This window comes from Ruditapes philippinarum, unplaced genomic scaffold (assembly GCF_026571515.1).
Source record: "Ruditapes philippinarum isolate M1 unplaced genomic scaffold, ASM2657151v2 ctg5168_1_1_1_1, whole genome shotgun sequence".
NCBI lineage: Eukaryota > Metazoa > Mollusca > Bivalvia > Venerida > Veneridae > Ruditapes > Ruditapes philippinarum.
This window is the reverse complement of record NW_026862788.1, coordinates 1,680-28,049: the sequence shown is the minus strand read 5'-3', so window position 1 is coordinate 28,049 and position 26,370 is coordinate 1,680. Positions and strand designations below refer to the sequence as shown.

General features: G+C 32.3%; 2 protein-coding genes across 2 annotated transcripts; both read right to left on the bottom strand.

Moving 5' to 3' along the window:
* Nucleotides 1–3,808: 3,808 nt before the first annotated feature.
* Nucleotides 3,809–7,138, bottom strand: LOC132720227 (uncharacterized). Its single transcript, XM_060704303.1, has 4 exons — nucleotides 6,978–7,138; nucleotides 6,189–6,411; nucleotides 4,953–4,997; nucleotides 3,809–4,379 (listed from the first exon to the last, which is right to left on the bottom strand). The coding sequence occupies exons 2-4, from the start codon at nucleotides 6,396–6,398 to the stop codon at nucleotides 4,260–4,262; spliced, it is 375 nt and encodes a 124-aa protein (XP_060560286.1). The 5' UTR covers nucleotides 6,399–6,411; nucleotides 6,978–7,138; the 3' UTR covers nucleotides 3,809–4,259.
* Nucleotides 7,139–23,366: 16,228 nt separating this feature from the next.
* Nucleotides 23,367–26,164, bottom strand: LOC132720228 (uncharacterized). The gene is made up of 3 exons (XM_060704304.1): nucleotides 25,910–26,164; nucleotides 24,627–24,671; nucleotides 23,367–23,935 (listed from the first exon to the last, which is right to left on the bottom strand). The coding sequence occupies exons 1-3, from the start codon at nucleotides 26,117–26,119 to the stop codon at nucleotides 23,819–23,821; spliced, it is 372 nt and encodes a 123-aa protein (XP_060560287.1). The 5' UTR covers nucleotides 26,120–26,164; the 3' UTR covers nucleotides 23,367–23,818.
* Between the last annotated feature and the right edge of the window lie 206 nt (nucleotides 26,165–26,370).

The window sequence follows — 26,370 nt, the reverse complement described above, 5'->3', positions numbered from 1 at the left end:
GGACAAAAATAATTTTGATCATTAATTTCACATAGTTCACAATTTTCACATCACATTTAACATTTATCATTTCTATAGTTATTCTCTTTTTGTTCCTTATTAAGTTTAACATTTAACATGGCATTGGCATTCTAGCAATTTTATGTAATAACTCATTTATGAACATTAATGCTATTTACAACTACAACGCTTTAAGACAGACTGTCTGACATTAAAATCAACAAGGAAATAGAATTTAAAAAATATATAAAAATAGCTCTGTGGCTTATCATGATCATTTACTTAAAATTACTTAAATGTCACCACCCTTGGTTCGAATTTTGAGGAAGCCTTCCAGCGAGTACACGGAAAATCAACGGTTCTACTTAGGTGCTTCTCGTGCCCTATTCAAAATTTGGGTGCTTATGCCGATGTTAGAGGAGGTGCACGGTAGCTTTCATTTACCACTTCTTTCCTTGAACATGCTGCATCATTTTAGGTTTTGCGGTTTTGTCCATTCTTTAAGGTTTTTTTACTACTCACAGTTTTGCACACTTATTTGATTTCCGTTCACTCTTGAAATTACTGACGAAACAGTTCTGTCGGTATTAGCTTGATTTTTCAGACACGATGGCAAAGAAGAAATATTGAGACATGGTTCCGTAAATCTACATGAAACAGTAAAATTTCAGCATTTGATTTGAGATATGCGCAAGACCATTATTATCATCTTTTTAGTTAAATTTCATCAATAGATCAGAACTCTGTTAATGACCAAATTTTATCAAGTCACGCATGCGCGACACAAGTAAACTTTATAAACTGCCTTAATCGCAGATTTTCGGCCCTTTTCCCTTAGTCTTCGGATGAAGTTACCGGTATTATGAATAATAGCTGAGGACGTTCCGATTGAAACCGCCGATGATTGAATGTTGACAAGGGGTCTATTTTAAAAGAATAACAATAATTATAATACAATTCGGACTAGTAAATATATAACAACCCTGCAAGCATACATTTTTTCAAGCGGGAATAACTTCCGGGGCCGATTTTTGTATAACGCTGTTCGATTTTTTGCTAAGATGTAGAAATTATTAAACAAAAGAAATAATAAGAGGAAAAAAAACGTCCTTTTATCAAGTTTTCAACAATAAAAACTTGCGCCTTAGAATGAATTGTATTACATTTTACATCAGTGCCCCATTCTTGTATGTATGAAATAACGTCAGCGTTTATGAATGAGTTGTATACTTAGGGTGACGTCATAACGCTGCTTTACGGGTTGGCGCCGTTTTGTCAAAATAATTATTTACTGATATAATAATAATAAAAATAATAATAATAATAATAATGATAATAATAGTTACTTTATTTACCGAAGGTAACACATTAAGACATATACAGGTTGCAACATCTTATTTACAATGCGGCCTTCTAAAATAAAAAAACACACACACAAAAGAACACATATCAAAACATGTAAAAGAAATGATTAAATGGTTATCACAATTTTAACATATATCAACATATACAGTAAAAGATATAGATATAATATGTATTAACATATATTAACATATACAGTAAAAGCTATAGATATAGATCTAATATGTGGCGTTAGTGTATGTGAGATACTATTTCGATATTGTTTGAAAAGAAAACATTATATGAACTGAAAATATAAATAAATATGCTTTTATTGTTGCTTTAAAATGCTTTGTAAACTATATAATAGAGTGTGAAAACATAACAGCCGCATATTGGCAGTTTAACACCGTTTTTTTCTTCTTTGTCTATGATAGTGTCAAAATCACGTGAAGTGTTAGAATACATTTTTTACATGATGTATGGTGACATCGACTTTCTCTTCCTTAAGAAGCAAAAAATTAGGTAGATGCTATGACGGCATTTATTTTTGCCTGTTATTCCATTTAGTTATGATGTTCTTTTCATCAGCATTCAGATATAGTCTGGCTACAGTGAAAAATATATTTCATAAATTTCACTAGTGGTTTATCAGAATATAATCATCTGACATATTATAGTAAAACACTGGAAAGCATGAAATAAATAGAAGATATTTGTTTAGTTCAGTGTAAGATCGAAATATCTTTCACCGAGTGAGCACCAAAAGGTATACTTCACGAGTGAAAAAAAAACAGTGAAATTATCAGATTTATATCACTGATATATTATTTCTATAAACCACCGAAAAGCATGTAATAAATCATGATATCACAAAGTAAACAAGAAGCATCATGTTTCAAAGTAGCTAGGTTTAATATTTTCTTCAATCACACAATAAAATCATTCATAAACATGTGAATAAACTGTTCTATCTCTAATAAATCCGGGATTATAAGTATGTTGAGATTGTATTTATTACTGTTTAGCACAGGTACTGGTACAGATTTCGCTGGTCACTGACATCGGCATAGGTTGTTGGCTGAATAGACCATGATAAACAACAATATCGCATGTTTCCTTGCATGTAAGTCCCTGAAAAATAGAAATCGTGTTTTCGTTGTTTTTGTTTTTTTATTTTTTTATTTATTCTGTTATTTTAAATTGTAGAAGCGTCAAAATTGCAGTATTTTTTGACAAATACTAACAAATTTTCTTTAAACTAAACTTAACTAAATCTTATATCATTAAATAAAAAGTTTCACAGACCATGTTAAGGCTGAAATGAGTTTATAGTTTATATGAGACAATTTTACATTTCAAAGAATATATTCTAACTTATGACTCCTGTGTCATGAGTAGCAATTCAGATTATCATATATAAATATAACTCGGTGGCTTATCATGATCGTTTACTTGAAATTACTTAAATGTTACCACCCTTGGTTCGAATTTTGAGGAAGCCGTCCAGCGAGTACACGGAATATTAACGGTTCTACTTAGGTGTTTCTCGTGTCCTTGCGTGTTCTGAATTCAAAATTGCGCCATTTTCATATCTGCTTATGCCGATGCTAGAGGACGTGCACGGTAGCTTTCATTTACCACTTCTTTCCATGAACATGCTGCAACATTTTAGGTTTTGCGGTTTTGTCCATTCTTTAAGGTTTTCTTTTTTTACCAGTCACAGTTTTGCACACTATTTATCCCCCGCCGATATTGTTTTGGCGTTGGGGATATTGTTTTGGCGTTGTCCGTCCGTCCGTCCGTCCGTCCGTCCAAATTTCGTTTCCGCGCTAGTTTTAAGCAACTATACTGGCTGGAATTCAACGAAACATTATGGGAATCATCAATACCAAGAGGAGATGCGTAAATCGTCGGCTTGTTCCAGTCAGACCCTTTAACTCAAGGTTGTGGCCTTTGGTTAGTTATACAGTATGCATACTGGGTAATAATCGTTTCCGCGCTACTTCTTTGCAACTACTGGCTGGAATTCAACTAAACTTTATGGGAATCATCAATATCAAGAGATTTGCATATCTTTGGCTTGTTCCGGTCAGACCCTTTAACTCAGAGTTATGGCTCTTGATTAGTTATGCTGTATGCATATAGAGCAATATCGCTATTTCTTTGCAACTGCTGTATTGATTTCAACAAAACTTTATGGCAACCATCGATACAAAAAGGCAATTTATACCTCATTGGCATGTCCAGATATTACTATTTAACAGAGTTATGACTCTGTTATTGCCATGAATATTTATCATGTACAATGAATATTACTGTTTATGCCATGATAAATATATAAAAAAAGCCTTATGTCTTCAGTTCTTGTGTAAGTAATAACCTGTACTTGGCGGGGAATATAAATTCAACGAATTTGCTTGTTAATTAAGATATATAATGAAGTGAATATAAAATACAAAACTAATAAACTTATACTTGAAATTTATTAACAAAAAAGGTAGAATCTAGTAGAATAACAGTTTAAATTAAGGTTCTTACAAACACGTACACATACTGTTTTGTAAACAACGTTAAATAAATAGCGTCGAAAACAAGAAATACATTTTTAATATTGGATAAAGAGATACTAAGAATACAAACATTAGAGTCATGTGTAAGTTATCACTAGAGTTGCAAAAACTGTCATCTTTGTCGACTAAGATGACGTCACAACGTGAAAATAACGCTCTTTTATTATTGTGTAGAAAACACTCATTTGTTATATCATGACATCACACAGTAAACAAGAAGCATCATGTTTCAAAGTAGCTAGGTTTATTTTTTTTTCCAATCACACAAAAAAATCATTCATACACATGTGAGTAAACTGTTCTATCTGTAATTAGTCCGGGGTTATAATTATGTTGAGATTGTATTTATAACTGGCCAGCACAGGTACTGGTACAGATTTTACTGGTCACTGACATCGGCATAGGTTGTTGGCTGAATGGACCATGATAAACAACAATATCGCATGTTTCCTTGCATGTAGGTCCCTGAAGAAATAGAAATCATGTTGTTGTTTTATTTGTTGTTGTTGTTGTTAATTCATTTATTTATTTATTATTTATCTATTTATTTATTTTGCCATTTTAAATTTATTTTATATTTTAAATTGTAGAAGCGTCACAATTACAGAACTCTTAAGACAGTTATTTATTTCATAAAATTAAAACCTCAAGCACCGGGTTGCGTTTCACGCTGAAATTAGTCTTTAGACCATATATGAGACAATTTTACATTTCAAAGAAAATATTCTATATTATCACTCCTGTGTCAGGATTAGCAATTCAGATTAACATTAAAGCACCCGCCATAATATTTCTTAACTTTCAGGAGAATTAATTCTATTTTAAATCTTAAGTTTTTTCCCTTAAGATAAAAATGTTTATTGAAACGGTCTTAAATTAGCATTAAGTTGGATACACTTAGGACTTTCTATGAAACGCAGCCCAGATTTCGCCCTTTGGAACGATAGTACTGTCTTTAAAAGGTATTATTTGTTTTGCGAAAAATTGCATCAAAATAAATTGAAACTTGGAAGGAATTTAAGAAATATTTATACTTACTACATTTACTCTGAGTTTCATGTCATAATTGATTCCATCCACAATCTGAAATGAAAAAATAAAAACATTGAATTTCACTTAAATATGTCAATAAAACAAAAACTTTTGGTTTGTAACTAACACGAAGTTTATATCCAACGCCCGATACTTTAAAACGTTGTTGTGCATTGTTGTTAAGGTCCACATGGAAGATCGGTTACTTACTTACTTCCTTCACTCACTCACTCACTCACTCACTCACTCACTCACCAACTCACTCACTCACACACTTACACACTCACTCACTCACTTACTTTGTGTTGCGTTGTTTTGCTTAACTTTTCTTTACTAGTTTACTTTAATCTTTACTTAACTTTACTTTACTATTTACTTTACTTCCTTACTAGGTTCAGAAACCAACTGGCAAAACAACATCAAAACCAACATAGTTGTTTGTTTTCTGCACAAAAATCATGTGTAAACGTAAGACAAGATCTTAGGCAAGGAAACATCTAATTTAAGGTTGACACTGTAAAAGTCATTTCAGAATTTTTATTATTTAACTTTTTCATATTCTTGGAATTGATACAAAAATAACGAAATTTTGCCATCTTATTTAAAAAATATGGACGATTAAAGTTAAACTTTCGTGTCAGTTAAAAGGAACAACAACTACAAATAATTCTGTTTCAATCGGTTAATTAACAGTTTTACTTATTTCATCTTTATCTGACAGAGAGAAAGAAAATCTTAAATAAATGGTTAACTGAATCGGTTATATGTCAGATTTGATAAAACAGAAAGAGGTTGGGTTCAGAAAACAGATAATATTTATCATCTATCAATGGGGTTTCCTTATATCTTCATAAAATGATTATCTAGGTACAATTCTGAACATTTTCAAGCACAAAAAATACAATTAAATAAAACTGTAAAACTGCCATATTTTCACACATTTAACACTAAAAGGTACATATCAATTTGCTAAAGAATTTTCTTACAAATGAAAAGGCATACCGTAATCAGCCCAGACCAAAAGGAATATAAAAAAGTTTAAAAAGTAAAAAAGGTTGGCTCCCTGTAGGGCTTGAACCGTCACCATATGCAAACTCTTTATCCTCACTTAAAATAAATACTCTTTTATATTAGGCATCTAATACCGTAACTTTGAACAGGACAGGGAATGTCAAATAGACACTGCTTTAATTAAAGGAAGCTTCGAACGTTCCAAAGAAATGTTGAGCTGTTTGAAATTACCTGCTCCTTGACGCATAAAATTCTATCCAGTGTAATTCCAATGCCGTTGCTTGACAGGGCAAAGTTAGCAGCCGCTATATGTTCTGATGTTATTGTTTCTGCACAGCCACCAAATCCCCCGGAAATTCCTCCACCTCCGGGACGTACCATTGACAATGTCTGAGCAATGCAGCAGACGACAAATAAACCACATGTAGTTTTGATTGACATTTTGCCAGAACGTCTGAAATAGAATTGAAATTGCGAATCATTATTGATTTATCAAATACGCTCTAACCTAAGAGAAAGAGAGATTTTAATTTAAAAAAAAAACAATTAAGAAAAAACAAAGGGAAAATAAGTATCACTAACGAAGTATGTAAATAAGCATCGTCAATAAAAAGTAGGAAAATAAGCAGTATAAGGAATGCATAGGTAATTAAACATCGTAAATAAAACATATATGAAAAATACATGTGAAAATAAGTATCATTGACAAAACATTAAAATAAGCATATGAAATTATCGATAAAGCGTTTTTGGAAAACAAAAAGAATAAGAAGTAGATGTATCATTTATTAAAAAGTAAAGCAATCTTCGTTAATGCAGCATTTAAAAGAAGCACATTTATAAAGTATCGGAACAAAAAGCATCCTTCATAAAGCATATCAAATTTCCTGTCATTTATTCAATGCACGTACAAAGTTTTATTTTCGTGCTCACCGTTTATTGTAGTAAGAATATGTTTGTCGCGTTTAATCATATCCTTGAGTAAACGATACAAATAAAAATTAAATGAAACTTACATACCTTTTTGTTTCAGTTCCAATGTTTACGTAAGAATGACTTCTGTAAGATATGGTCAACTAAATCTGCACCTTGCTTTTATACCTTATGAAACCGGATATTGTTGTGAAAGGAATGTCGTTTCTCGTCGAAAATAACAATTTTTACATATAATATGGACCTTTTTCTGTGACGTAGGTATGTTTATGTCTCCGCCTCTCTCTTTACGTTAAGCTTAATTTGTTACTGTTGCTAACAATCGTTGGAGGAAAACTTGTGACAGGCTAATTGCTGGTGTTGTTAATGTTGTCAGCTGCGTTTAACACTGTGTTAACTTAAAATGTACTTTTATTGGACATAAACCCACACTAATGCTGCTATGCAGTAAGAAATGCGGATATTTATTTTTTGTGTTATTTAATGATGACTGATGATTAACTCTTTGTCAAGTCGCACCTCCTTCCGATACTACGAATCAATCTTTGTTACATGTTTCGATATTAAAATGAATTAGAGAAAATTAGAATCCTAAAGAAAGTCCAAAACGGCAAAATTGAAAATGTTGCAGACTCGGTTTGATTGAAACTGTTCATGGACGGTACTGTTAAGCGCAAACTACCGTCCACAGCCTCTAGTTACGGCTTAAGCAGAATTCAACATTTAAACATGAAATGGTGAAATTTTGAATTTACAAACAGCCTCAGATGTGTTCATACGGCGGTTATCATGGAACCTCCAATGGGACACAGTAGTGCCATTCCATGAAAAGCGACTTTTGGTCCCCAAGTAATAGAAAGCGTGTGCGCTAAACGAAAAAAAAAACACAAAAAACAATGGGCGGAACTATACAAAATTGAATTTTAAAAGGGGATCAGATGTTATTAAGCCTTCATATCACAGATAAGACGTCAAAATATGGCAACATATCCTAAGCGTGATTCAACATTATTCAAGAAGGAATATTGGAACCACCCTAATCGAAAAAGCCAAATAGTTGAAAATAATAAATACCTCAAACACAACAATAATGTCGTGTTGAACGATCTTCAAGGATCGGAAAAATAACATCTCTGATTGAATGTACGAGGCGAAATTTTACAGCCTCCACACGGCACAAACAACGCTGATGTGGCGATAAATTAGAGAAAATAAGAATCCAAATCGGCAAATTTGAAAATGTTGCAGTTATCACAAGAATTACTTTGTCTTACCGTTTTGAGATACTGCTTTTCTTTTTCTGTCTCCATAGAAATAAAATATCCCCTATCAAAAATACTTTATCAATGTTAATAATAAAAATAATAATAATAATAATAATAATAATAATAATTTAGTGTTGCATGTTATGCTGTACTTTGAAAAAATACATGAAAGTGGATTATAAATTTAATTGTTTTTGTTTATTTTTTGCCTAAAATTCTTAACATCATTTGTATATAAAACTTTGAGTTTCAGAATATTGCAAATACTTTGAGTTTCAGAATATTGCAAATACTTTATCACAGGTGTTTTTATTATATTTAAAGGAAGACATAAAAAGCACCAGGTGCCTCTAATTTCAAGTTTGATCTTTCTTCAATTATATGAATGAAAACTGTTGAAAAAAAATGGTTATTACTAATATCCTCAAGTTACTTTATAACAGGAGGTACTTTGTACCAAGAATAACCAAATATTACAAATAATACTTACATGAGACATCTCTGTTGTATGCAAGTGTTTTTCACATAAATTTCATAGCAAAATATTTTCTTAATAAAATTACAGGTTTTAATATTTCTTGTCACACAAATGCTTTTCAGTAGTTTTATTAACGATTTGGACCCAACATAACATTTTGAATTTGTGTGAAAATTTTTATCCAATTTTTACCCTTTTACTGTGTGGTAACAGATAAATATTGATTTTTTAAAACTTTATTTTTAAAGTCATTCTCGGTACAGCGTACTTATAAACAAAGATGGATGCCAATCCTGTGAGGTTCATTACAGAACTATAGTTATATGTTTCTTGTAAAAAATGTTATTTTCTATCTGTGAATAGTTCCGTCATAACAAATATTAATTTCGTTCTAGATTATTCTGTATTTATTTTTTTTCTTGATTGGCCAAATAAGGCTTACATTCACGGTAGATAGAACCACCAGGATACAACCATTAATTCTGGTAAATAATATTGGTCTGATTTCTGCCAATAATCTCCTTTCATGCACTAAAAATTTACTTTTTTCTGGAAGTTTAATATTTTTAAATTAATAAATAGCAATTTGATGGCACTGAAAACTTTACTAAGAAGGATATGATATCATGTTAAGTTATATTTAGATATAATGAAGCCTCGTTTTTTCTTTTGTCTGCAGCATTTACTTTTCTTATTTATATATAGAGAGCGGATGAATCGAGGGGTGTTCTTATTGTTTATGTATTTTATCGACGTCAAATTTCATTTTCGATCTTAATAATTTTATTTTGACAATTATATGAAATGATTTATGCAAAAAAAAAAAACATATTCAATCTTGAGAAAAACTGAAGACCTCTTTAAGTTAACATAATGTACCAAACATTATAACGTTACTCGTAGATTCTCGAATATAGAGATAACGAGTAAAGAAACATCGCCCTATCACAAATATGTTTTGTTTCTGTCCCCTGTAATAAGATTGAAAATAGAATCAACATTGCGTTACCTTTTTATGGATTTAAAGGCACATTATGCCTCAGAAATCCATATTTTTATTCTTTAAAATGTCAAATATGTGTTCTAAAATGTTTTAATAATGGATTAAGAGCATATTTGATAGTTTAAACTGAAGAAAAGTAGCGCTTTACATGGAGTAATGAGTTATAAAGGTAGCAAAAAACACGTGATCTTTCTAAGCCAATAGATATACAGATAAGCCATATCTTTGTTCATTTTGGCGTACATTGGTTTGTTACCAATTTTTTAAAGAAAAAATAAAACCACCTCCTCCAACTCCACCACCTCTTTCAAATGTTGCCAAGATCAGGGTCCATAAAAATATGATGCATGCTTTTTTACTTATTCTTGCTCTAAAATTGATCTAGTCTCTTTTGTTTTCTTGTTAATACATCATGTCTTATGTTATTACATCTTGATTCTTTGTAAGGGCGGTTTTTGCCTCCCAGTTAGTTCCTTTCGGGAATCTTTTATTAAACTATGTTATGAAATCTATTTGTGTATTTAGTATAAATAATGCTGATTTATGGCATTTTAAATAAATGCCCGATTTTCATTCAAATCATGTGTTGTTTTCCCTTTGTTCCCTAACGAGTTCGACCTATCCTGTGATTGTAACCCTGATCTTGGACAATACATAAATAAAGCAGTATTTCACTTCCATACGAAATACTTCTTCATACATGTATATGTATTGCAAAAAAGATAAAAGGAAGCAAAATATAGTTCATCTATATGGAAAATGAGTAAATTGAATAAAAATGATAGCACTTCTGAGGATGAGGAAAATTGGGTCTTTAATTAAAGTGATATTGAGATAATAACTTCGTTGTTGTTGTATCATAATGTATGCATGTATCACCATTTATTAAAGTGACTCCGCTCACTGAGGATTTTAGACATGACAGAACTGGATGATTAATGTTCCATTCAATAAAGGTCTATGTAAATGACGTATGTGCAAAATTCTAGATTATTTGCTCATCGATTATCCAGAATAATAATTACAATTTTGAAAAATGACCCTGAATTGAACATCGTTACAAAGCTTTTCACTCAAACCGGACCAAGAAAAACTCGAAAATACAATTTTCACTATTTTGAGAGTACATTTATTAATTATCTTTTGCATATCTTTCTGTGTTAAGTGCTCCCGTTGAGCTATGTAAGAAATTCAAAAATATTTTAAAGGCTTTTGAACCTCAGTGGAGTTTCTTTAATTATGAAATTACAAACTAGAAGTAGAAGCAATCGGTTACAAACGGCTATACCATTTGAAAGTTTTTGAAAAACGTTTTTAAATAGTGTCATTATGATGGTAGTATGAATGTTAATGCATTTTTTGTATTGGTTAATGTATTAGCAAATGTATAACTAAATGATCAACATTAATTTTTGTCCAATCACATTGCAGTATTTTTCTAATTTCTGCTTATTCTGACTTCGGTAAATGTGAACTAACTAAATAAAATTTACTTAATAAGTCGTCTTAAGGCCGCAAAAGACGGTAGGATTTAGTTGTACAACACTAATCAGAGATAAGCTTTACAATTTTCAAAGCAATACACCACTTGCATTCAGATCGTAATTTCACATTGTAGGAATCATCTGAGATTTCCCTAAAAAAAGTTCCCTCCCAATCGAACCCTTACATACTTTACTCACTAAATGTTTTTTTCTCCATGAGTAATGATTGACACACATCCTTTTTTAATTGTTTTTTTTAATGTCCAGTCTGACCGAGACTCAAACCTTGGACCCTCGGAATACCGTACTGTGGCTCTACTGACAGTAGAGTATCCGGCCGCCTACAAACTACCTCCCCTGATTAGAGAACAGTTCAATACCGTGACATAATCATTTTAGGAATAATTTGGGATTCGAACATACCACAACTTTGGGTCTCCTGAAGTGTTTTTCAACATCATTTTTACCCCATCGAATTACTACTATGTTTACCTTTTAGCCCTAATTGTTTAGGTATATCATTCATTACATCCATTATCAGGAGATAATTTGGCAATCAGTCACTTGTCATTGCGGGAGGTCTGTGCGACAAGATTTTCAAAATAAAATATGTCCTATCCCTTACATCTAGTATTAAGGTTTAAGAATTCAAGAAAAAGTAGCCTTCACACATTAAAATTTGCTAGTACATCTTAGTTTTAATTGGTGTTGTACTTCAAAATCCTACGGTCTGTTTAGGCCTTAACCAGTCTAACTAACTTCAATAATGCAATATATAAGGGAAGACTTAGAGGTGTGCTTTGCACTCTGAAATGTAAAATATGTAGGAACCGCATAAGCGGGAATAATAAACTACCACAGAAAAGTGACCTGTTTTTCAAGGAGAAAATCAAGACTTTTTTAAATGTTAGTGAATAACTTGCATCAATCTACATATTTTGCATTTCAGAGTGCAAATCACACCTCTAACTGCTCCCTAATATAATGCATTATTGAAATTAATTAGACTGGTTAGGCGATTGAATAATAAGTAAATTTTATTAAGTGAGTATACATTAACCAAAGTTAGACTCCAATGTGATTGGACAAAAAATAATTTTGATCATTTATTTCACATGGACGCTGTAATCGTATAAAGTTCACGATTTTCACATCACATTTTGACACATTTAACAATTATCATCTCTATAGTTATATTCTCTTTTTGTACCTTATTAAGTTTAACATTTAACATGGCATTGGCATTCTAGCAATTTAATGTAATAACTCATTTATGATCATTAATGCTATTTACAACTACAACGCTATAAAGACTGTCTGACATAAAATTAAAAAAGGAAATAGAATTTAAAAAACATTTAATGATCAACATTATTTTTTGTCCAATCACATTGTAGTATTTTTCAAATTTCTGCTTAGTTTAACTTTGGTTAATGTGTAATAACTAAATAAAATTCACTTAATCTGTCGTCTAACCACAGTCTAACAAATTCCAATTATGCATTATATTAGGGAAGAGTTAGAGGTATGGTTTACACTCTGATTTGTAAAATGTCAAGGTTAGCAAACAATGCCAACATAAAAAAATTAGTCGAGGTCAGGTGTTTCTAAATGTGAGGATACAATAAATTGATTTATTACATATATAATACATGTGGGGCACGTAGAGACAAACGATTACATAGTTACTTTTTTAACTCTAAGAAAAATGTCTGTTATAGATTGCTGACTGTTTAAAACTTTATATTTTCTAGAAAAAGTAACCGAAACATTATTTTCTTTCACTTGATAGGAATGAACTGCATTAACAATCCTTGATATCAAGAATACAATTATTACATTTTTTTGGCTGGAAAACCCATTTTAAATGGACCCATCCACACTGAAAAAAGAACTGTTTTTCAAATGAGCAAATCAATAGGGATTTTAAATGTTAGTGAATAACTTGAAGCTAATAACGGATCTGTATCAATTAATAATCGCTGATGCATTTTCTCACATTTTCCATTTATTTTAAAAGGATGAACTCATTTCATTAACTCCATTGTTTTTACCTAATTGCATCGTTTTCCTCACTTTTTTTTCAGATATTTTATAGAAACATGATAGTCTTACTGTAGATAAAGGTATAAATTCTGTGACATTTCAGTACAAAATGTGCCTGATTATATGTTGAAAAGGTCATTTATTTAGCTTATCTAAATGTGACATGTTAGACACTTGACAAGGTGTAGACATCTTGTAGAGCGAAAGGGCAGAGCTATCGTGATTTAGAGAAATGTCTTGTTTTTGGTGGAAAAATAATGTTGATCATTAAATAGGTTAATGTTAAATAATATGCATTAACAAAAATAATTGGTCGCCTGCCTGCGGCATGCTTAACCAATTATTTTCGTTAATACATATTATTAAACACTAACCTATACATAAAATAGTTCTGTGGCTAATCATGATCGTTTACTTAGAATAACCTAAATGTCACCACCCTTGGTTCGAAATTTGAGGAAGCCTTCCAGCGAGTACACGGAATATTAACGGTTATACTTAGGTGTTTCCCGTGTCCTTGCGTGTTCAGAATTCCAAATTGCGCCATCTTCATATCTGCTTACGCCGATGCTAGAGGACGTGCACAGTAGTTTTCACTTCTTTCCATGAACATGCTGCAACATTAGGTTTTCATTTTTTACGACTCACAGTTTTGCACACTTATTTGATTTCCGTTCACTCTTGAAATTACAGTAGAAAAAGTTCTGTTGGTATTAGCACCATGGCAAAGAAGAAATATTGAGACATGATTCCGTAAACAACTTTCATATCTACACGAAACAGTAATATTTCAACATTTGATTTGAGATATGCGCAAGACCATATCATCTTTTTAGTTAAATTTCACCAATAGATCATCTGATCTCTGTTAACGACCAAATAAGCGCGACACAAGTAAACTTTATAAACTGCCTTAATCGCAGATTTTCGGCCCTTTTCCCTCAGTCTTCGGATGTAGTCACCGGTAATATGAATAATAGCTGAGGACGTTCCGATTGAAACAACCGATGATTGAATGTTGACAAGGGGTCTATTAAAAAAATATTAAAAATAATAATAACAATTCGGACTAGTAAATAAATAACAACCAGGCAAGCATGCATTTCATCATAACTTCTTTTTTTTCTAAATAAAAATGTATAAGCAAAAAATCATGAAGTGAATATATATACAAAACTAATAAACTAATACTTGAAATTATAACAACCAAAAAGATAGTAGAATATCAGTTTTAATTATGTTTCTTTCAAACACGTACACATACTGTTTAGTAGACAGCATTAAATTAATAGCGTCAAAAACAAGAAATACATTTTTAACATTTGAATAAAGAGATACGTAAGATTACAAATGTCAGAGTCACGTGCAAGGTATCACAAGGAGTTGCAGAATCTTCTGGATTTATTATTTTATTCTTATCTCGTGATCTTTGTCGGCTAAGATGACATCACGTACATGCGACGTGAAAATAAAGCTCTTTTATTACGTGCATATTGTGTAGAAAACAAAGAGGATATTTGTTGGTTTTTGCATATAAAGCTACAGTCTCACTAACATCTCGGCAGAGCCCCGTTGGACGTCCGTGATGATCCGGGAATATCAGGCATTCGACCCTGGATGGACATAGCCGGTAGAGCTACGGTATCGCCCCGGTGAATGCTGGCAGAGCCCCGGTGAAGGCCGGCAGAGCCCCGGTGGATGCCGGCAGAGCCCCGGAGGACACCGGCATTGCCACGCAAGATCACGATGGAGCTACGGTTGCTCCCGGTAGAGCCTCGGCAAAGTCCGGTTCATTTCAAAAGAATCACGACAATTTGCGATGATATCACTTGTTTGGATTAAAACCCTTCAAATTTCCCCTTTTATCCAGTTTTGCAGGATCGTCCCGTATCATCCAAGTAACGTACCGGGGTGGTCCTGGGCTCTGCCGGGAGTAAGTGAGACCGCAGCTTAAAGCTACAGTCTCACTTACATCCCGGCAGAGCCCCGGTAGAAGTCCGGGGTAATCCGGGGTACGACCGGGAACAACCAGAGTACATCCGTTACTCTGCCAGCAACGTCCGGAATGATCCGGGAACATCCGGCATTCGACCCTGGATGGATATCACCGGGGTTGTCCGGGATGATCCGGGAAGTTATAGCTTTGCCGGCTTCATCCTTAGCTCTGCCGGGAACGACCGGGGTTATACCGGGGAAGCACCGTAGCTCTGCCGGCACAAACCGGGGATGACTCGGGGTATATAAATGCCGGTAAAGCTACAGTAGAGCCCCGGTATGTGCCGGCATAGCCTCGGTGACTACAGGCAGAGTCCCGGGGGATAAAGGTAGGGCTACGGTTGATCCCGGTAGAGCCCCGGCAAAGCCCTGTTCATTTCAAAAGAATAACGACAATTTCCGATGATTGCACTTGTTTGAATTAAAACCCTTCCCATTTCCCTTCTTTCCGACTTTCCTATCCTGATGAAGCAAAAAATTACTTATTTCATTAAGGTATGATATTCTTTTCATCAGCTTTCAGATATAGTCCGGCTACAGTGAAAATCATATTTTTTATAAATTTCACTACTGCAGTAGTGGTTTATCAGAATATAACCAGCTGATATATTATAGTAAAACACTGGAAAGCATGAAATAAGTAGAGGATATTTGTTTAGTTCAGTGTAAGATCGAAATATATTTCGATCTTACACTAAACTAAACAAATTTTCTTTTTATTATATGCAAAGAAACGTTTTAAAAAGACATAAGTTTAACCTAATACTAAATGAAAAGTGCGCCAAATAATTATACAATGTGACGTCATTTACGACGTCACGCCAGTACTGTGCACGCTGGTATTTCACTGAAACAACGTAAGGGGCTTTAATTCAAAACAGTAAAATAATCAAATTGTTAATTTCACTGCTTAAAACAGTGAACTTATCAGTTTTATATCACTGATATATTATTTCTATAAACCACCGAAAAGCATGTAATAAATCATGATATCACACAGTAAACAAGAAGCATCATGTTTCAAACTAGCATGGCTTAATATTTTCTTCAATCACACAAAAAATCATTTATACACATGTGAGTAAACTGTTCTATCTCTAATAAATCCGGGATTATAATTTTGTTGACATTGTATTTATAACTGTCTAGCAATATCGCATATTTCCTTACATGTAGATCCCTGAAAAAATAGAAGTCGTGTTTTTGTTGTTGTTGTTTTTTTTATTTATTTATTTATTTTGTTATTTTTAATTGCTGAAGCGTCACAATTACAGTATTTTTTTGGCAAATACTAACAAATTTTCTTTAAACTAAACTTAAATAAATCTTATATCATTAAATAAAAAACACAAGAACAGGGTTGAGTTTCACAGAACATGTTAAGGCTGAAATGAGTTTATAATTTATATGAGACAATTTTACATTTCAAAGAAAATATTATAACTTATGACTCCTGTGTGAAGAGTAGCAATTCAAATTAACATATATATTATAGAGGCTATTCGTTGCCAAAAAATCCAGCCTTTGAAACTTGACAATGCATACTTCGGTTCTACTAAACAGATTAGTAAAAATCTGATTGTCGATCCGAGAGTAATATACTGCACTGGTATTAAGCATTTTGATTACCTCGATTTGATAAAATGAAAGCTGTTAACATGCAACTTAGATAAATTGCAAACTGTATTTATAAATGTATAACTTCAAATTTGCGACATGTAGAAATGTAAACGATAGAACGTACACAATACGTTTAATACTGTGCATCATGACGTTGAGAATGTAACTGCATCAACTTGACACACTCAGGTTTACAACACCACACTTTCCTTTTACATTCTAACGCGATTAACATTTGTAAACGATTTTGCAACTTCCATATATGGAATTATCACGGAAATAAGCGAAAATTAATAGGCGGAGCCAATTTCACGAAAGTAGAATATAAAGAGAGGTAACTCTTGCTGGTACAAAAATATTTCAAATTATATCGAAACTGTTACATCAATCTTGACTTTGAACATCATCTGATTTTGTTAAAACGTATTCTAGTACAGGATATTCAAGTAATGCAAAATTAGTTAAGATATAATGTAAAAATGTAATAACGTATATACTGATAATGAGCATAATAATATGCAAAAACTAAAGTTGGTGAAATAACATAAGGAAATGTTTCCCATATATAGTGACACACACCACTATTTATTGATATTAAAAACAGGGTTTTGTGAGCCACTGCAATTCTCCTATACACATCTTTTTTTTACCTTCAGCAAATAATACTAGAATGCGATACATGGAAGGCACTTTTGGCATCACGAATAAAGAGAACTGAACAATAAGCCTGTGCCTTCTTTCTTTAAAGGACTATGTCGGGGGATAGAAAAACTCCTATTTATGACCAAGTGTATAACCACAAAACAATGCAAAGTTTACTATCGATAATTCCGTTGTATAACCAAAACTTGTGAATTTGTCCCATTTTAATGTTGAAATAAATATTCAGTGTATCCTGGCAACTCTGTTTACCTCCAATGGGAAGTATTTTGAGCCAAAGGATGTGATTTAGCCTTTTTATGCCTGGACAGGTACTCGTAAACTACTTGCCAAAAGTCAAGTTTCCGAAGGTATATTTTTTTAGGGTTTTACTACAAGGTCCATGCATATATCACACCGTACAATCAAATGGGCAGACAGCTGTTCCGGCGTCCACAGCTGTACCAGTATATACATGTCGGCGCGGGGAATACAATTGACGTACGGTAAGTATTCATCCATTTTTAACATATCCAAACTGTGTTCGAGTTAATCAATGTTATGGATTCATAGTCAACATCCAAAGGAGCATGCTTACACATTTCTGGCCCTGTGCAAGCTTTACTTAACATGAATTTTGACTGAAAATAACAACACTATCCGATGAGATGCGGTATTTTTAGTTTGAAGTCACAAAAACTTATATTTTCTCATGATAATTAATCCTTTTTTCATACGATTCATAAACGTCAACATTTTGTCATTAAATATTCCAAACCATACCTTCAAAAAAGCTTTTCTGTTAAAGTAATAAGGTATTTAAGTTTGAGTGTCATCAAAATTTTAGTAACGTCATCAGCTGTTCGCCTCTTTTTAATGATAACATCGACAGCAATTCATCGGCAAGGATGAATAACGCTGAAAGCTGTTCAAAGAAACAATTTTCAGAGCTTTTGTCCTACAGTAACTAGGAAAAAGTAAAACTTTTTTGTTCATTTAAAATATTACTTTATTCATGATACTGTTTTAATTATATTATTTTTATTATAACTTTCTATTATTTGTTGTATCTTAGCTGAGAGGCCTTTATCTCCATTTACCGCACTGTATTTCAATATTGATATTGTTTATATGAATGAATGAGTGAGTGAATGAATGAATGAATGAATAAATGAATGAATTAATTAATAAATGAACGAACGAATGAACAAACGACGGAATTATGCAATATACGTATATGTTAAAACAAATTGTCTGTAGAAAGTATATGAGTTGTAATATTCTAAAAATTACATATTATACATTCATTTTTTTTTCCTATACATATCCTGTTGTTGTTGATGTTGTTGTGTTCTATTTCAGAAGGCCACATTGGAAATAAGATATATATGATTGTTATTGTATGTTATTAATGTATAACCTTCTTTAAATAAAGATATTATTTTTATTATTATTATTATTATTATTATTATTATATAAAAAGGTAGCAAGATCTATTAATATGTTTCTGAAATGTTAAATTCAAAGAAAGTAAAGGCAAATTTAACGCTTAATCCGGATACTCTGTATTATAACTAAATCCATCAAGTGTTATTATAAATAATGGCATAAAGTAGACATGTCCCATGCAGTAAATGGATGTGTAACCCGAGATGTCTGCCATATAAAATGATTTATTTAAAAAATAAAAATTTGAATATTTTTTAAGAATGGTTATTATTTTTATTGCACTATACATTAAAACAGATTTCAAGGATAAATAACAACATTTTTTTCCATGCACTTTCATATATCGAGTTACACAGCCATTCACTGCATAGGACTTGTCCATTTTATGAATTATTTATAACAACACTTGATGGATGCCTTCATTTACAAGACTCATTCATATTAAGCGTTAAATTTGCCTTTGCCTTTTGACTTAAACATTTCATAAACCTATTACAGGAACTCCACTGAGGTTTATAAGCCGAAAAACATGTAATTTTATTTTTTCACATAAAAAAACATAAGCACTAAAACATAAATATTAATAAAATATAACCAAGAAATATAGAAGAAATACATTGAAAATCATATGTTTGTGCTATTCTCAGTCCGATTTCAGTGAAAAGCGTTTAAACTCTTTTCAAATTTGTGTCATTTTTTCACTATTATAATTTTCCGGAAAAACGGAGCAAGCTAATCATCGGAAATTTTGCATATAAGTTATTAGTATAGATTTACATCAAATGGAGAAAGACCGCCTCCGTGGTCGAGGGGTTAGAGTCGATGACTTCTAATCAAGTTACCTCTCTGGCGTGGGTTCGATCCCCGGGAGATGCTTTGGTAGTTTAGCGCGGAGGAAGGTAGTCTAGTACTGGTGTAACTCTCCAGGAACGATGGTTAGGAAACTACCCGCCTATATGACTGAAATACTGTTGAAAAAGGCGTAAAATGAAACAAACAAACAAAAACAAAATCAAATGGAGAAATAATCTCAAAAAATTATTTCCAGTCCCGTCATGTCAAAAAACCTTAGTGGAGTCCCTTTAATAAGTTTTGCTACGTTTTTATATTGAAATACAGTGCAGTAAATGGAGATCAAGGTCTCTAACCTAAGATATAACAAATAATAGAAAGTAATAATAAAAATAATATAATTAGAAAGTATCATGAATAAAGTAATATTCTAAATTAACAAAAAAGTTTTACTCTTTCCTAGTTACTGTAGGACAAAAGCGCTGTTTTAAATACATGTAATTGTTTCTTTGGACAGCTTTCAGCGTTATTCGTTCTTGCCTATGAATTGCTGTCGATGTTATCATTAAAAAGAGGCGGACAGCTGATAACGTTACTAAAATTTTGATGACACTCAAACTTAAATACCTTATAACTTTAACAGAAAAGCTTTTTTGAAGGTATGGTTTGGAATGTTAAATGACGAAATGTTGACGTTTATGAATCGTATGAAAAAATGATTAATTATCATGAGAAAATATAAGTTTTTGTGACTTCAAACTAAAAATACCGCATCTCATCGGATAGTGTGGTTATTTTCAGTCAAAATTCATGTGAAGTAAAGCTTGCACAGGGCCAGAAATTTGTTAGCATGCTCCTTTGGATGTTGACTATGAATCCATAACATTGATTTACTCGAATACAGTTGGGATAGGTTAAAAATAGATGAATACTTACCGTAAGTCAATTGTATTCCCCGCGCCGACATGTATATACTGGTACAGCCTTGGACGCTGGAACAGCTGTCTGCCCATTTGATTGTACGGTGTGTATATATTGATTGCAAAATACTAAAGAAAGCTTGTGTTGCAATTTGTTTGATGTCAAGCTACATATACTCAAAACTTTAGTGGCCTATTTATTGTTAAATATGTGTAAGCTGGCGTAGGTTAAGGTCTTTTTATGCATTGTGCTGAATCAATAGCACCTCTAAAATATGTGTATACATGCTGTCATTAGCTGTTACCTAGATTTGCTGTCTAGATTTGCTGTCTATATGATCCAAAACAGAGAACTTCTTTTATTTACATGAAATACTACACAGAATATTTATTAAGTCTTGTAAGTGATGGCTTTCTAAGAGATAAAATAAACAAGGTATACATAAATTGATAATCAACATACATACATTTGGACATTTAATTTTTACTTATTGAAAAACAAAATGGGGAAAATGGGAAAATACACGTATATGGTAAAAAAAAAGTTATGTACGAAAGGGTACATACAACTTTGGTTATAATTTTACTATTGTTAAAAGATTTTTTTCTTGTTAAGTCGTACGCTAGAATTAAGGTTACTAATATAATAGTACTACTAGGAAAGACAACAGCCAGAATTTGGTCTGTATTAGTAATTACTCGTATCTTATCAGATGTTGACTTGAAATTTTGAAAGTGGTAAGGTAGCAGCTTAACTGTAAATGTTACTCATTCCTATGCAAATTGGAATCCAATCAGTAAAATTTATTTGTCGTTGAATATAGTCTTTTCAATCGTTTTCAAATATTTAACCTCAGACAGTTTGTAACCTGGTGTTTTTTTTGGTGTTTTTTTTTTTTAAGTTTCTTTTTCCAGGAAATGTGGTGTCTACAACGTTTTGAAACTTATATGCCTATATTCCTTAAAAGTCCACTGATGTTGATTGTAGGCAATCATGCAAGTGAATTATGTTTAGTAACTAAACACCTAAAAGGTATGATAAACGGAAACTACGCCGCTTCTTGTCGCCGACGGTAAATACCGAAAATGAGCGGAAAATACGTTTATTTACGATGATTTAGTAGGCGGGGAAATGGACGGAGCTTATTTTATCTCGTATTGAAAAACGTGTAAAGCTGGGTTATGCTGATCTGAATCATGATGGTTCGACAGTGTAAAGCTAAGAATGTAACTTCTGTTTTGAGTATTCGAACACTTGGAATTGCTACTATCACTTAATGTTTTGTCGTTTAACAAAATGTATTTTGTTGAAATGCATGTTTACAATGTTAAATCGGCAAACTCAATCCAAGTATGCAACATTGGAGTTTACATACAAAGAAATACAATTGTATTTTTTTCCATTAGCAAACTGTTCAACTCAGATCAACAAGGCTGGATTTTTGGCAACGAATAGCCTCCATAATATATAAATATTGCTCGGTGGCTTATCAAGATCGTTTCCTTGAAATTACTTAAATGTCGCCACTCTTGGTTCGAATTTTGAGGAAGCCTTCCAGCGAGTACACGGAAAATCAACGGTTCTACTTAGGTGTTTCTCGTGTCCTTGCGTGTTCTGAATTCAAAACTGTGTCATTTCGATGCTAGAGGACGTGCACGGTAGCATTCATTTACCACTTCTTTCCATGAGCATGCTGCAACATTTCAGGTTTTCCGGTTTTGTCCATTCTTTAAGGTTTCTTTTTTTTACCAGTCACAGTTTTGCACACTATTTATCCCCCGCCGACATTGTTTTGGCGTTGGGGATATTGTTTTGGCGTTGTCCGTCCGTCCGTCCGTCCAAATTTCGTTTCCTCGCTAGTTTTAAGCATCTACTGGCTGGAATTCAACGAAACATTATGGGAATCATCGGCTTGTTGCAGTCAGACCCTTTAACTGAGTTATGGTCTTTGATAAGTTATGCAGTATGCATACAGGGCAATAATCGTTTCCGCGCTACTTCTCTGCAACTACTGGCTGGAATTCAACAAAACTTTATGGGAATCATCAATATCAAGAGATGTGCATATCGTTGGCTTGTTCCGGTCAGACCCTTTAACTCAGAGTTATGACCCTTGATTAGTTATGCTGTATGCATATAGAGCAATATCGCTATTTCTTTGCAACTGCTGTATTGATTTCAACAAAACTTTATGGCAACCATCGATACAAAAAGGCAATTTACATCTCATTGGCATGTCCAGATATTACTATTTTACAGAGTTATGACTCTGTTATTGCCCTGAATATGTATCATGTACAATGAATATTACTGTTTATGCCATGATAAATATATATAAAAAAGCCTTATATCTTCAGTTCGTGTGTAAGTAATAACTTGTACTTGACGGGGGTATAAATTCAACGAATTTGCTTGTTAATTTCCGTTCACTCTTGAAATAACACCAGACAAACTTGGTATTAGCCGGATTTTTGAAAGGCCATACATACTTTTAGAGTGTCAAAGAAGAAATATTGAGAAATAGTTCTGTAAACACTTTTCATGTCTACATGAAACAGTAAAAATTCAACATTTGATTTGAGTTATGCACAAGACCATATCATCTTTTTAGTTAAATTTCATCCATAGATCAGAACACTGTTTACGATCAAATTTAGCAAGTCAATTATGCGCGACACAATAACCACCAGGCAGGTATACACTGCATCCTAACATTTTTAAAAATAAAAATGTACATTGTATAAGAAAGATATATAATGAAGTGAATATAAAATACAAAACTAATAAACTTATACTTGAAATTTATTAACAAAAAAGATAGAATCTAGTAGAATATCAGTTTTAATTAAGGTTCTTACAAACACGTACACATACTGTTTTGTAAACAATGTTAAATTAATAGCGTCGAAAACAAGAAATACAATAAAGAAATACTAAGATTACAAACATCAGAGTCATGTGCAAGGTATCAAACTGTCATTCTAATCTCATGATCTTTGTCGACTAAGATGACGTCACAACGTGAAAATAACGCTCTTTTATTACGTTTAGAAAACACTCATTTGTTGTATCATGACATCACACAGTAAACAAGAAGCATCATGTTTCAAACTAGCATGGTTTGATATTTTCTTCATTCATTATAAAATCGCACAAAAAGATCATTCATACAAATGTGAGTAAACTGTTCTATCTCTAATAAATCCGGGATTATAATTATGTTGAGATTGTATATATTACTGGCCAGGACAGGTACTGGTACAGGTTTCACTGGTGACTGACATCGGCATAGGTTGTTGGCTGAATGGACCATGATAAACAACAATATCGCATGTTTCCTGGCATGTAGGTCCCTGAATAAAATAGAAATTGTGTTGTTTTGTTGTTGTTTTGTTTGTTTGTTTATTTATTTATTTTGCTATTTTAAGTTTATTTTATATTTTAAATTTGGAAGCGTGACAATTACAGTATATTTTGTCAAATACTAACAAACTTTCTTTAAACTAAATTTAAATGAATATTATTTCATAAAATTAAAACCTCAAGCACCCGGTTTCGTTTCACAGAACATATTAAGGCTTAAATTAGTCTACTGACCATATATGAGACAATTTTACATTTTACATTACTGTGTCAGGATTAGCAATTCAGATTAACATTACAGCATCCGCCATAATATTTCTTTTTTTTTTTCAAGAGAATTAATTCAATTTTAAATCTTAAGTTTTTCAATTAAGATAATATTTTTTTTCAGGAGAATTAATTCAATTTTAAATCTTAAGTTTTTCACTTAAGATATTAATTTTTTTCAGGAGAATTAATTCAGTTTTAAATCTTAAGTTTTTCACTTAAGATAAAAATGTTTATTGAAACGGTCTTAAATTAGCACTAAGTTGGATACACTTAAGTCTTTCTATGAAACACAGCCCAGATTTTGCCCTTTGGAACGACAGTACTGTCTTTCAAAGGTATTATTCGTTTTGCAAAAAATGGCATCAAAACAAATTGAAACTTGGAAGGAATTTAAGAAATATTTATACTTACTGCATTTACTCTGAGTTTCATGTCATAATTGATTCCATTCACAATCTGAAGTGAAAAAATATAAACATTGAAGATTACTAAAATCTGTCAACAAAAACTTTTGGTTTGTAATGAACACGAAGATTATTTCCGATACTTTAAAACGTCGCTGTGCATTAATTGTTGTTGAGGCCCACATGGAAGATCGGAAAAGACGTTGCTTACTTACCTCACTCACTCACTCACAAACTCACAAACTCACTCACTCACCAACACACACACTCACCCACTCACTCACTTACGTTGCGTTGCGTTGTTTTGCTTAACTTTTCTTTACGAGTTTACTTTACTCTTTTCTTAACTTTACTTTACTCTTTACTTTACTCTTTACTTCCTTACTAGATTCAGAAACCAACTAGCAAAACAACATCAAAACCAACATAGTTGTTTGTTTTCTGAACAAAAATCCTGTGAAAATGTAAGACAAGATCTTATGCAAGGAAACATCTAATTTAAAGTTGACACTGTAAAAGTCATTTCAGAATTTTTATTATTTAACTTTATCATATTCTTGGAATTGATACAAAAATAACAAAGTTTGCCATCTTATTAAAAAAATATGGACGATTAAAGTTAAACTTTCGTGTCAGTTAAAAGGAACAGCAACTACATGTACAAATAATTCTGTTTTAATCGGTTAATTAACAGTTTTACTTATTTCATCTTTATCTGACAAATAAAACGAAAATTTGAAAAAATGGTTAACTGAAACGGTTATATGCCAGATTTGATAAAACAGAAAGAGGTTGGGTTCAGAAAACCGATAATATTTGTCATCTATCAATGGGGTGTCCTTATATCCTCAAAAAATGATTATCTAGGTACAATTCTGAACATTTTCAAGCACAAAAAATACAATTAAATAAAAAAAAAAGTTGGCAAATATAAATATTTTAAGTTGTTAAACTGCCCTATTTTCACACATTTAACACTAAAAGGTACATATCAATTTGCAAATGTATCTGAATTAAAGAATTTTCTTACAAATGAAAAGGCATACCGTAATCAGCCCAGACCAAAAGGAATATAAAAAAGTTTAAAAGTAAAAAAAGTTGGCTCCCTGTACAGTAGGGCTTGAAACGTCACCATATGCAAGCTCTTTATCCTCACTTAAAATGAATATTCTTTTATATTAGGCATCCAATACCGTAACTTTGAACAGGACAGGGACTGTCAAATAGACACTGCTTTAAATAAAGGTGGCTTCGAACGTCCCAAAGAAATGATGAGATGTTTCAAATTACCTGCTCCTTGACGCATAAAATTCTATCCAGTCTATATCCGTTGCTGTTGCTTGACAGGGCAAAGTTGGCAGCCGCTGTATGTTCTGATGTTATTGTTCTTTCACAGCCACCAAATCCCCCGGGCATTCCTCCACCTCCGGGAAGTACCATTGACAATGTCTGAGCTATGCAGCAGACGACAAATAAACCACATGTTGTCTTGATTGACATTTTGCTAGAACGTCTGAAATAGAATTTAAATTGCGAATCAATATTGATTAAAAATCGGTAAATTTATCAAATACGCTTTAACCTAAGAGAAAGAGAGATGTTAATAAAACTAGAACTCCGCGAGTCGGATTTGTCGCCTTGTAAACAATGTAGTTTAGGGGAAATGGCCAGGACAAAAATGAAATATGAAAAATAACAAAGGGCAATAACTAAAAAAATAATAAGTGCAGAGCAGCAGTTTCTGTAGACTT

Bases quoted from the DNA above. Each gene is read 5' to 3' on its own strand.
- LOC132720227 (XM_060704303.1), bottom strand. From the start codon at position 6,398: ATGTCAATCAAAACTACATGTGGTTTATTTGTCGTCTGCTGCATTGCT. The intron at 4,998-6,188 runs GTAATTTCAAAC...TTTTCATTTCAG, and splicing joins TTTTATGCGTCAAGGAGCAG to ATTGTGGATGGAATCAATTA. The intron at 4,380-4,952 runs GTAAGTATAAAT...CTATTTCTTCAG, and splicing joins TGAAACTCAGAGTAAATGTA to GGACCTACATGCAAGGAAAC.
- LOC132720228 (XM_060704304.1), bottom strand. From the start codon at position 26,119: ATGTCAATCAAGACAACATGTGGTTTATTTGTCGTCTGCTGCATAGCT. The intron at 24,672-25,909 runs GTAATTTGAAAC...TTTTCACTTCAG, and splicing joins TTTTATGCGTCAAGGAGCAG to ATTGTGAATGGAATCAATTA. The intron at 23,936-24,626 runs GTAAGTATAAAT...TATTTTATTCAG, and splicing joins TGAAACTCAGAGTAAATGCA to GGACCTACATGCCAGGAAAC.